This window comes from Ascaphus truei, chromosome 3 (genome assembly GCF_040206685.1).
Source record: "Ascaphus truei isolate aAscTru1 chromosome 3, aAscTru1.hap1, whole genome shotgun sequence".
NCBI classification, from domain to species: Eukaryota; Metazoa; Chordata; class Amphibia; order Anura; family Ascaphidae; genus Ascaphus; species Ascaphus truei.
Genome location: NC_134485.1, coordinates 231,015,079 through 231,027,415, shown reverse-complemented (window position 1 = coordinate 231,027,415; position 12,337 = coordinate 231,015,079). Strand labels below are relative to the sequence as shown.

The window sequence follows — 12,337 nt, the reverse complement described above, 5'->3', positions numbered from 1 at the left end:
GCAAATAAGCACTCACAATGTGTCACTTTTTGCTTCTTATCCATTTTAACCTTATGCCTGCCGTATTAAACAGCTTATTCAGCAGAGCCTGGGCCCAAGGTGGGCATGGCCAGTAAACCTACTCACAGAGAGCTGCATCCAAACATAGAATCCCTTTGACTTTAAACACAAAACGTTTAAATTATTTAAAAATACTTATACTAGTCTGATTTTTTTTTAAAGGTGCTGATAAACATGCTGTCCCATTAGTTCACTTTGGTCCTGAGAGAGCCTGCCCCTTTTATATACCGTATTGCCCTTTATTGCAACAGCTTTTGTCTTCCATTCAGTCATCCAGTTTATCTCTGTGGATCATCTACATTTTACAGTTCCATGCATTAGCAGCCTCATATCAGAGCAAATGCTGTTTTCAGTGTATATAGCACAGCATGCATATGTAGCCAGGTCACCCGGTGGCTACTATTCTGCCCTTGAACAGGCAGTAAGCCCTGGTACAATCAGTTTGCCAGTAGTTGATATGGGGTTTTCCCTCTAAGAGGAGCTGCATTTGAGTGACAGTGGGAGGTGGTGACACCAGGCCTTGGTATGACCAATCATGAAACAGACCTGGTGGTACTTAAGGGGAGGGCCACCCCAAATTCAGAAGTGCCTCTACCTACTTGAGAGGGGCAGGTCACACAGCCAAGAGTCTGACTATTGGGCCTACTCTGGACCTCAACCCTCCGGGGAGAGTGAGTGTGTACCATACCTCTGCCTCTGCTAAAGAGGCAGGGAAGAGAGGGGACTGCTGTGGGTGCCCTTGGCCTGTAGTGAAGGTCCAGGGACCATCCTTCAGTGATAGCTGAGAGACTGCATCAGGCAGAACTCTGCCGTGTTACTGTGCTGTAAAAGCTGGAAGACAATAAACTGTTCCTGTTGTTACACCTCCTGCCTGGTGTATGACCTTACTGGGTGGAGAGGTAATCGTTCTACCGTGGGAGATCACCTTCAGTTCCTGGAGCCTACGGCAGGTGGAGGTGCTGCACTGCTAAAGAATATGTAGGGTATGAACCCAGAAGCCTAGTCCTGTGTCCCCACTACCACCGGCGGACGACTCAGCCCTCCTGTTACCAGCAGGTATCATGTACCACAAGATCAGTATGACCAAATCTCCCACTGGGTGGGGGAAACACCATAACACATGTAACACTGTTTCCCCCACCCTCTGGGAGATCCACTATATTGCTACCGTGTGGTGCTGAGGCATACCTGTTAGGGTCAGGAGATCTGAGCTGTCTGCGGTGATATGGAGACCAGGACAGGCTTTTGGATATCATCTGTAGTCGTTTCCTTTTGGTGTTCAGCACTTCCAGGTTCAGGGGGCTCTGGTAGTACCAGAGACAGTCCTCATAGAAGCACATCAGTCATACACACCATGCACTGACTCAATCCAGGCTGGTGTATGATTAACAAAGGGGCTTTATTTAGCAGTCACTGCATCAGATCTTTACAGTGGTGCAAGGGTTCAGAGGGTTCCAACCTCTGGATGGTGCTTGACCCTGATAGTATGGGGTCATCTTCCAGGTCAGATGTTCCCTCAGGCACAAGGACTGAGGGTGAGCATGCTCATCCCGGATGGGAGAGACTCACAGCCCTCTGCTTCCGTTCTCCTCAGAACCAGGAACAGAACTGATCTAGTTTTGGCTCTGCTTCTTCTCAGTAAGCAGAAGGAGCAGGCTCATGGTCTATACCTATCCCCGATAGCCTTACACAGGCCATGAGTCAACACCGCACTCCTGTACATCAAAGAGGAGCACAAGGGGGGGTCAAAAGCCCATAGAATTAACCTGTTACTGCCTGCAGCTAGCAGGGACTTATATAACAGGGGAAAAGATAGGTAGAAAGAGACATACCCTGTTACTCACATATATACAGGTAACTGGTTAAAAGTAAACAGTGCTACTGTAGTATATTGCAAAATAATATACTGTCTCACTTTATATGTTTTTGCATATGTAGCACATGTTCTCCACCCTGCCCCCCGGGAGAACTTGGGTAGGCTACTGCTGATTTAGTGCTGGTTACCTTCGAGGGAACAGGAGAGATGAGTTGCCCACGATAGTGTGGGGGAACAGGACAGTCTTTTTGAAGATCCGCCGGATCTTTTCCTCTTGGTGTCAGCGCCTCCAGACATAGTGGGTTCAGCAGAGCTGAAGGCAGTCCCACCATACCAACCTTTATCCGAAATACCTCTGTCCAACAGACAGCGCCGAGCCAGAAGTATAAATGAGGGTGATCTTTATTGTAGCAGCCACGTCCGGTGTCATTACAGCATGGTACTGGCCTGCGGGTAATATTGAGGCTTGGCTAGAGCAGCTTGTTGCCCTCAGCCCATGAGGCTGAGCACATGTCTCCCTCCCAGCCGGGAGGAGACATCTCCAACACTCTCCTACTCCATGCAGGCTGGAAACCAACTGAAGGTCTCACCCCTAAGGGGCTGAACTTCAATCTATAATTTAGGCACTTCCTTCCTGAAGCTCAAAGAGGGAGGGCCCAGTATCAGTACCACCACAGGCTATCACAGATCCCTGTGTCATCTCCACTCCTGTCACTCAGGAAGTCAGCATGATGAGGGGGGAAACCCCATAGGATAGCCTGTCACTGTCTACTTCTTATTAGAACTTACGTGACAGGGAAGGTAGAGAGATAGCCGGACCAGCCATGGCTACAAAAACTTGGGCCCTTATTCTGTAAGGTGTTATACACACAGATGACGTGCTATCGCATGAAAAGCTTCACTTTAATGGGGCTATTCCTGCGATAGCACTCCATCTGCGCTTATCTCACCTTACAGAATAAGGACATTGGTGTTTCAAACTACAACATCGCCATAAACAGTACATATCTACAGGGCCTCATGTATACCATAAGTTTACAGTTTTATCTGATGTCATCAAAAAAAAATGAATAACAAAATAATAATAAACTCCCAAAAATTAAACGACAGCATAAATTGGAAGTATTACTTTGTGATTTTCAAATATCAATCAAACCATCAGGCAGTAGCAGCCAACACTCAGAAAAGGTACACAGAACATAAACCCATATGTTAAGCAGGACCATAGAAAGGACAGGGTAGCACTGTTACTTAAGTAGAGAAATCGAACGCTGCAAAGTACAAAACATTACTGTAAAATTGTTACTTCATAAGCTTACCCACTTCTGTGCAAGACTAAAAGTTTGAGAGGAAATGTGCTGCTAAGAACACTCATCTCAGTGAATAATATTAATATCTGTAATCTATTTGACTTCTGGTGGTGATGGGACCCAAACTTGAGCACCATACGGAAAATGTAAGAAAGAAAAGGCAGAGAAGGCAGTCTAGCAGCAGTGCTGAAAAAAGTTTTAGACATGTTATCAACAAAAGGGAAAGAAGTGGGTTAGCCGATTTTGAAAACTCAACAAAAATGAACTGATGACGGATTAGATATTGAAGGGGTCAAGAGTGTAAGAATGGTGTTAATATGGCTGGCAACGGAATTCAGATTGGAATAGAACAATGTGCACGACACTCTGGTATCTCAGATACAGCGGCGTTTTGAGTCTTTGTCAGGCGTATCTAATTTCAATTTCCTGACAGGACTCTGTCCTCATTTTCAGTAGATAGAACATCTAACAAAATGTGCATCTGATCTGGCTATATGGACCCATTTGAAATTGTTAGTGAAATAAAGACTTTCAAATTCCAGTCAGCTTCACTTTTATCAAGCCTCAGTAGTGCCACACCTGTAGATTTGCTGAATCTCATTCTCAAGCGGCCTCTCCATTTGTCTTATCTAAATACAGAAATTGCATACAGACTATTTCAGGCCATGCCTGTGACATTGGCTTAATGTGAAAGAGGTTTCAGTACATTGAAGCTGATTAACACTTATATAAGTTACCTATGGGTCAAGAAACAACATTTGCCAATATGATCCAGAGAATATAACATTTCAATGGGTCATTCATTTTAAATTATGAGTTATTAGCTAAAAGTACCCGGCATTGCTTGGGAATTATACGAAACCAACCTCATCCCTCCTCTCATCCTCTCACCCTTCCTACCCCATCTCTCTCTCCCCCCCTATCTTTCTCCTTCCCCTCACTTTACTTTAATACTGTATGATGTCCCCAATTCTTTCCGCCTCGCTCTCCTTAGGCATTGTTACTTTCTCCTAACGTGCCAAATGACATCCTCTCTTTCTTTCTTTGTCTGCTATCTGTGTAAACTTTATAGCCATCTGACTCTCCTTATCTGCCTGCAACACACATGTGAATGAATAGCTTATTAAGAAATCTCTCACCCCAGAGGAGGTGTGGAGATGCAATTGTTATATACATTAGGTCTCCTTATCTGCCACCAGGCTATGTACATTATGATGTCACCAGTATGATGTCATGTGGCAGATAAATAGCCTACAAGGTACAAGACCCAGTGGCTGACTTGCTTGAGAAATTGTAACGTCATAGAATAAAATAAAGAATGTATCCAATTGTATCCAAACACAGGAAAAAACCTGCTAAATTTGGTTACGATATCTTAATATTTCAGGGTGTAATTCTATACTGTATATAGTCTGAAGTGGACTGAGTAGCCAAACTGTTGACATCTATAGGTTTGATTCACACCCTACAAAGTAACTTCAATTCTCCCAGAGAAGCTTGCAAAGCCTTTATAAACAGATGAAGGGGGTAAAAGTACTTGTCTCATTTCAACCACGACACTACAACTGAAACCATTATCCAGGATTTTGGTTGTGAAATAATTGCTATAACCACTGGTGCCTACCGCCTTGGAAGATATCCACAAGCAACAAATGATTATTACAAAACAATATTAATTTTGCAAAAATCAAATATAATAAATGTATTTATATGGAAATCTGTAGTGTAATCTAGAAGTCATCCAGAGCCCGTGCGGATTAAATCAGTACAATGAACGGTGAAAGCTTCAGCATATTTTTGCATTCTCATCTCGCCGTCCTCCTACGCATGAATATTATCTGTGAAGAATGTTTATTCCTGAGCTTTATCATCGTTGGTTAGCGGGACAGAGTTTTGCATAGCAGTGATAGTATTGGCAAGGTCATCTAACAGTAAATTCTGCAATAACTCACTGTTTTATCCATCCTGATATCTCAACCAGGTATTCTCTCCAGTCAGAAGATTCAGTGACACAGCAGGTAATAAATATGCTACCAAGGACAGTGTGAAGACAAGTGAGGACACAACAGATTTAACTATTGGGTAATTCCACAACGATTCTTTATCAATGGCTGCCTAGTGTGAAATTCAGTTAAATGCTAAATTCCACACAAGCATGAAATATTTTCAGCATGTTTCTGTTATGTGAGATTTCCTATCATCTTTCCTACAGTAAATACCAGCACACAAGGTTTCTTTATAAAGGCGGAATCACAAATAGAATGTGAGAAGCCTAAACATGATTTAGGGCTATTTTCCTTGTACTGTCACCTTGTCTTTCTTTGTGATTATCATGATTAATGGCAGTGATACAGATGTAGGCAGCATTAATCCGCCATAAAGTGTGGAAGCTCAAACGACCTTTTTTTTTTTCTTTTCTTCTACTACTTATGTTTTCACTTTAAGTAAGAAAAGTAATCTAATCTGTCTATGGACATTCAAATCACAAAGGTAAATGTTTAAAAAACAAAGTCAAGAGATGCAAACAGAGAGCTGATAAGTATGAATTCGGGTTTACGCTCCTGTTTGGACTACGTTTTGGCTTGCAATATTGGAATACACAACAATGTTCCTGTAACTTTACACACCCTTGTTTAAAGAGGCTTTGCTATTGTTGCTACCACTTTTAGGAGCAAACCAGGTTTTTACCTTAATTGTGAGTTTCTGCATACAGGGACTAGCTCCAATTGCAATATAATGGTAGAACAAGTAAAAGGCTAATTATAGTTTATTCATCCATTAACAAGTACTATACATATAATTTTGGCACAGTGGGGACTAGACAGTTGAATTCCTGAGTACAAAACTTTTAGTGGCTTAGGTACAGGAAGATAAATGCCCATATTTGTAACGTTAAGCCATAAGGTTCATGTATTCGACGTCTGAACGCCATACCTCTTAATAAGCGGTTTAAAGATGTGACACCTTACGGCTGTAAGGTGCCTATTATTACTTGCACTGGTTTGTAAATATCACCCTTTATTTCCTTATAACTCAGCCACCACTGTAAACTCTTCGGGACAGGAACTCATTGGGAGTTAATAATTAAGCTACAATAGTGCCAATCGGGGTGAACTCCCACTGAAGTGACCAAGAGTTTCCATATAATAGTGCTCTGATCGGCCCTAGACATGTGTGAACTTTACGCGTGCGTTAGCGAACTTTGCAAACCTTAACTAACCTTTTTGGCTTGCTTTGAATCAAAAGTTGGCACCGAGCTTTCTTAACACTAAAACTCTACGCGCATTGCATGTGCGACTCATTTTGTTCAATTTCACTTTTGAAATGTAATCGCACCGTGGGGCAGCTATTTTACCACTTTGAAAAAGAGAATTACCTCATTTTGAACAATTTGGGTCGCTAGAACTTTTGACGCTAAAGATGTGCAGGTTTTACAAACTTTTTGGAAAGTTCAATCAAAACAGCAGAGATGCAAATCTCGGCAGGTACGCACATCTCTGATCGGCACTATTGCATTTAGTGATATCCCCCATTGTGATATGATTAGAACAGATAGGTTGGATCTTCACTAATAGTAGGTGCTCTTTTAATACCATATGTAGAGGTACTGGGTCTAGAAACTTGCTTTTAGGAACACACAAACATCCCTACAGCAGTGAGGAGCATGCTTTTAAGGCCAATATCCAGTCAGGGGTAGACTGGGATTTGTGTGTAGACATGTCCCCTTACTTCCCGGTCCAGGGCGCGTGGGGGAGGCTGCGGGGAGATGCTGAGTGCCGCCGGGATGGCAGCCGGACCCGGTGCAGGGAGGTTGCTGCCGAGCTGCCAGCAGGTGATCAAGTCGCCAGAGTTCCGCGGCGTACCCGATCAGCGGGGGCCGCCATTGCTGTTGCGCGCACATGTGCAGTGTGGGTCTTGCGCATGCGCATTGAGGGAGAGTTGCAGCGGCCATTACCAGGTTACAATCCCCAGCAGCCTCAGGGGCTGCAGGTCAAATGGGCACGAACGGCCAATACTGCCCCATGAATCTCGGGAAGCCAAGAGATACATTTGGCGCGCTGCCACGCCAGTTGGAAGCAGGACGGTGACAGAGCAGGTAGTGTCCAGGGAGCAGTGCCTCCCTAGACTAGGCCGATAGTTGCCCCACAGGCAACTGATCATTATTAGGTTGTGTTTGCTACAGGGAAGACCCCCAGATAGGGACACTTCCACCACAGCAACATTAGTATCAGGCACCAGTGACAAGACGCAACGCGGTGCGCGAGGCCTGCGGTCTGGGACTAGGCCCAGGCCTATACTATCAGAGACACTCTTATAGGGACACCCTCCAGTGGGAGATCCCTGCAGGGGCGGATGCCTGAGGACCCAAGCGGCGTGGGAATCGTTGCAGCCCAGCGAATCATCAGCCATGGTGGCCTGGTCTGGCCAAAGACCAGGAAGGTATCACATCTAAGTGCACCAACGGTCCTCAGGGGTAGCGCTACTCACTACACTTTGGGTGGGGACTGACATTGTGGGACGGACACTGGGACACTGGTGCCACCGCACCCCAAGTACTGTGGGGATACTGTACATAATACCGCGCTCCTCCCTATAGAAGTTTGCTGCTGGTAAAAAGATAGGCCTTACATGTAGAAAAACAAAAAGAACGATTCCTGCGCTCCTACCAATTAGGCTAAAATAAAATAATAATCTCATGAAAAAGGGTTATTTTGTTAAACCCTTTGGCCAAAGCATTTATAAGCCTGCATGTCACGACAAGGCATAACCGTATGCAGGTACCTACACACTGTGGGGATACTCCCCGGGGTTGATATTGTGTTGCGTAGTTGTATAGTGTATTTTTTTATAGTACCAAACGTGTAGATTTACTGCAGTATTGTCTTGGGAGGGGCAATCCCACTGTGTGAGGATCCTTCTCAGGTGGAGGCGCTGTGTGTGTTAGTGAACAAGGTCACCCCAGTCTCCCTTCAGCAGAGGATCAGGCCTCCTGTTAGCCACTCAGGTAACGGCAGCGCAGGTAGTTTCCCCAGACACGGGGGAAAGGGTGCTACATTTGGAAGCTTTATTATAACTTAAACCCTGATTGTTACAACTTTGGAAGCAATGACACATTTTAAGCCTATGACTAGCACATAACATAATGAAAGCAGTATGTTCTCCATCTATCACTGGCATCTTATTGCTAAAAAGATGAAATTTAAGTCCTATTTTTTTTACATCAATAAACCTACACTGTGATAAACATTAAGAATGGCAGACAAGGTGTTATATGGCCAAGTTCTTGATAGATGGGAAAGCAACCACATTAAATATCATCTGGGTTATACACTGTTTTCTACAATGCACTTGACCCTATAAAACGAAACTGTCCTTCAGCAGGTGTTTTTACAAAGCAAAGGATTTTATTTTCGAACGCTCTGCTCTGTATTTCTGTTCGTAATTTATTAAAGGTTCTAAAATACTTTTATCATAACGTCCCTCTTGGTGCCATTTTAACTACCCTAGGAGGTGCTGCTAAAACACACAGTAACTGTAATGCTAATTATGAACACGCTGTTTTGTAAATTAAGGTGAGATGATGCAGGAGTGAGTTTTAATTAGACCAGTAAACTTTGTAGAATGCACATCAAATAAATTAATGGAAATAATCGCTTTAACAACAAAATACAAGAAAGGAAGAAAAAGTTTATAAAAACGAAATATATTTTTATAATTTAATTTTATAGGTAGAATCAATTGGGTAAAGAATGTATTAATAATAACTGACCATTTATTTCCTTTTTTATGCAGTCATACACTTCTTCTAGCAAATAATTTTGTACTCTTTATTTTGACATAAGTATACATACATCAGTGAATACTATAGTGACCTTTAGAATGTACTGTAGCCATCGTTGTGAATTTTTAAAGATATACCCTATGATTCTGAAATTATTTAGGTATGATAAAATAACTAACCAAAGAATAATATATCGTATAGTCTATGGAATTTATTTTTGGGAGTTAGGATTTTGGGATCAATTGGAAAAGCTACTGTACATGTCTTAAACAAACAATACAATGGTAGACAAGGTGTAACATGCCTGGGTGCTTTAATTATATAGCTAAAGTACCTGGCTTTGCACAAGTTGCAGTACATTTCCATTGCAGACTTGAAACTGTGACTTTATCGATAATGACCCCCTCTTTATCTTTAACCCGATCAATAATTCCACCTTCCAGTGAGTAAGACTGCACCTCTAACCCCCAGTCACTGAGACTTCCACCCCAAATTATAGTGACATCCACCCTCGTCACTGACATACTACCTCAGTGACCTTCCCCCTCATTTGTGACACTTACACCACAATGACCTTCCTCTCTTACACCCTCACCTCTCCCCACCCTATCTTACACCCCCACCTCCCTTTCTTACACTGGCGACACACTTTATTCGAGCTCGGCTAGTTCCACGAATTCGGGTATACTCGGGTGTATTGAGGTTTGTGACTGTTTTCTGCCCGAGTGCATTGAGGTATTTTCCAGGCAGGGATTGAAGCATTTTATTCCCCCTGGCTGCAATACTGCACAGTATATATATATATACTGCATTACAATTCATGAATTTATGCCATCTGGTAGACACGCGAAGCATTGCAGCCTATTAAATCCTAATCATTATCATTTAACAGATCAGCCGCCCGTCAGCCAGGCATGAACCCAGGCTGGGAAGGCAAACACAACGGGGCTTGTCAGAGGTGAGGAGCGGCGCATTCCAGGTATCTGCCAGGTACATACTGGGTATTTGCTCGAATAAAGTGTGTCGGTGCAGTACAACCCTAACCTGCAGCTAATGCTCTCTCGAATGTAATGAATGTCCATAAGGCCGCCAGTCCAATCACATATCTCCCTGCAAAGCAAAGGCCAATCAGTGGCCTCACGCCGACAAACCGGCCAATCAGCGTCCTCATAGAGAGGGAATAACCAATCAGAGGCGGAACATTTCAAAATAGCAGAAAAAGAAACCACTGTCCCAAAATAGAAAATACCCCAGGTGCAAACGCCTAGGGTCTCCTTAGAACGCATGCAAAGTTTCAGGTTTCTAGGTTTCATGGTCTCGGAGCGATGGCTCTGACAGAGAGAGGGGATCTGGGTATCTAGTCACTATAATGCATGAAAAGCTTAACTCCCCATATGGCAATATGCACTGAAGGGGTTCAAAGATGTATACACTTTACATTGGTGTTGTGTTTCAGCCAGTGATATATTTTCTTTATACTGTACTGTAATTTTGAATACAACAATTAGGGGATGCTCAGCTATTTTCAAAACTTTCCCACCACTAATGACATTTATTTGGCCTAAATTAGCCATTCTTCTCAGCCACAGTGAGCATTATTTATATCCTAAGGAGAGACCAAAAGGAAAGCACCATATAAACAACAAATTAAATGTGGTTCCTCATGCCAGAGTAAATACAGGAGCTCAAACACGTAAATATTCTGTTTGCACCATACAGTTCTCATCAGGAAGCACCATACAATATATCTGTAGAAGGTAACTCTATTCAGTTGTAGTATGAAGTCCATTTTTATTCAACTGTTTTTATGCCACTTTTTAAAATAATAGGTGGTAGATGTTTGCTTATTTGTTTTTATTCTGCTTTCTCAGCAATCATTTTGATAGCTTTTGTGACTCGTTTCAGCCGTAGGCATTGGCATGTCAGGAGGAAAAACTAGCTGCAGTTTTTGTAAAAATTAACCAATTGCTTTGATGATGAAGAATTACAGAGAGGATATGCATCAGTTCTCATAACCAGCTACGTATTATCATTACATAGCGTTATCCCATAAAGTGGTTTGTTCTACAGGTGCAGACATCACATGGGCCAATATTGGCCTTTCCTGAAATATCACCAATGCCAACATCCCAAAGCGACTGCATTTAGCTTGAAAAAATAACGAGCATTATTTTTATGTGAAATGCTTCAAATTGGAAAAATAATATTTTTTTTGCGGCATAATCTGCTTGAATAGTATGAATTCCCAAGAGATGTTACTAGAAAAATACTTTATGTACCAGTTTCTTCTTAAAAATAAAATCACTTTCAGGAGGGACTGCACATTAATTATTTAACTATTTCATTGCCTCACAGGTAAGTAATGTATTGCAAGGCACATTATTATTTCTTTGTTTTTGCATATATTCAACATTTGCAAATCAGCAAGGTTATCAGTGGACACATTCTTTTTACAATTCAGAACAATTTAGTAGAACACAAAGAATAGGATATTACGAACAACTGATTATTACTGCTGGTTTTCATTGGCTTTCCATACAAAAATAAACATGCACCCTGGCTGACTATGAAACCAGCGGATTTTCTTGGCTGTTCATCCGATCGCAAATCACTAAACAAATGATTTGAAATCAACCTGCTAACACCAATTTAACCAAGTACTGAGGTCATAATTTAAATACGATCAGAGCTGCAGCTAAATGAAAAGCATTGGAGTATACCGGAAATGCAGTTCAGGTTTACCTGCAAGAGTTTCCACCTCGTATTCAAGTCTTCCAGTCGGTTGAAATAGTAAGGAGACAGCTGGATATCCGTTGGCGTGAATTGGTGTGTGAGATCATTCACCTGGTTTACATTCTCTTTAATTGGGGCTATTTCTGCGCGGTAGGCCTACAAAATAGGAACAAGGCAGACAAGGATGTTTATGAAGGTCCATGAGAAAATATGAAACTTTACAGTAAGAATGGACATTGCAAACGTTTCTGCACATACAGCGAGAGAGACGTCTGAGCACATTTCCTGCACCATTTTCTATTCATTTCTTTGAGTACTGAAGTCAAGATTTAAATGTTGAGCTAGGATGCATCAGTCATCCAATAATATTAATCTTGTATAATAATACATTAATAATGTATAATCTTGCAACAATTCACTATAGTTTTTCTCTTCTGAGCATCTATCAGTACACATAGATACATTGTTTTACTATAACTCGCGTGGTGGCATAAAATGAAAGTGTATTTGAGCAGATGTTTTATCATATTAAACAGTGTTTAGAGGCCTATTTTATTGCAATTTGTTAACATTTGCGATTGGCTGTTCTCATTAAGTCTTTCTTGGTGCCATTTGCAGTAGCCTGGTGCTGGTAAA

The 12,337-nt window shown here is 42.1% G+C and overlaps 1 protein-coding gene across 19 annotated transcripts in view; it reads right to left on the bottom strand.

Annotated features, from left to right (window-relative positions):
• Window positions 1-12,337, bottom strand: part of DMD (dystrophin) — a 2,761,517-nt gene that overhangs the window by 347,368 nt on the left and 2,401,812 nt on the right. For all 19 annotated transcript variants that reach the window (XM_075590265.1, XM_075590266.1, XM_075590270.1 and 16 more), the window contains one exon: window positions 11,711-11,857. In XM_075590265.1, the coding sequence (XP_075446380.1) occupies window positions 11,711-11,857 (147 nt within the window). The remainder of the gene's footprint in view (window positions 1-11,710; window positions 11,858-12,337) is intronic.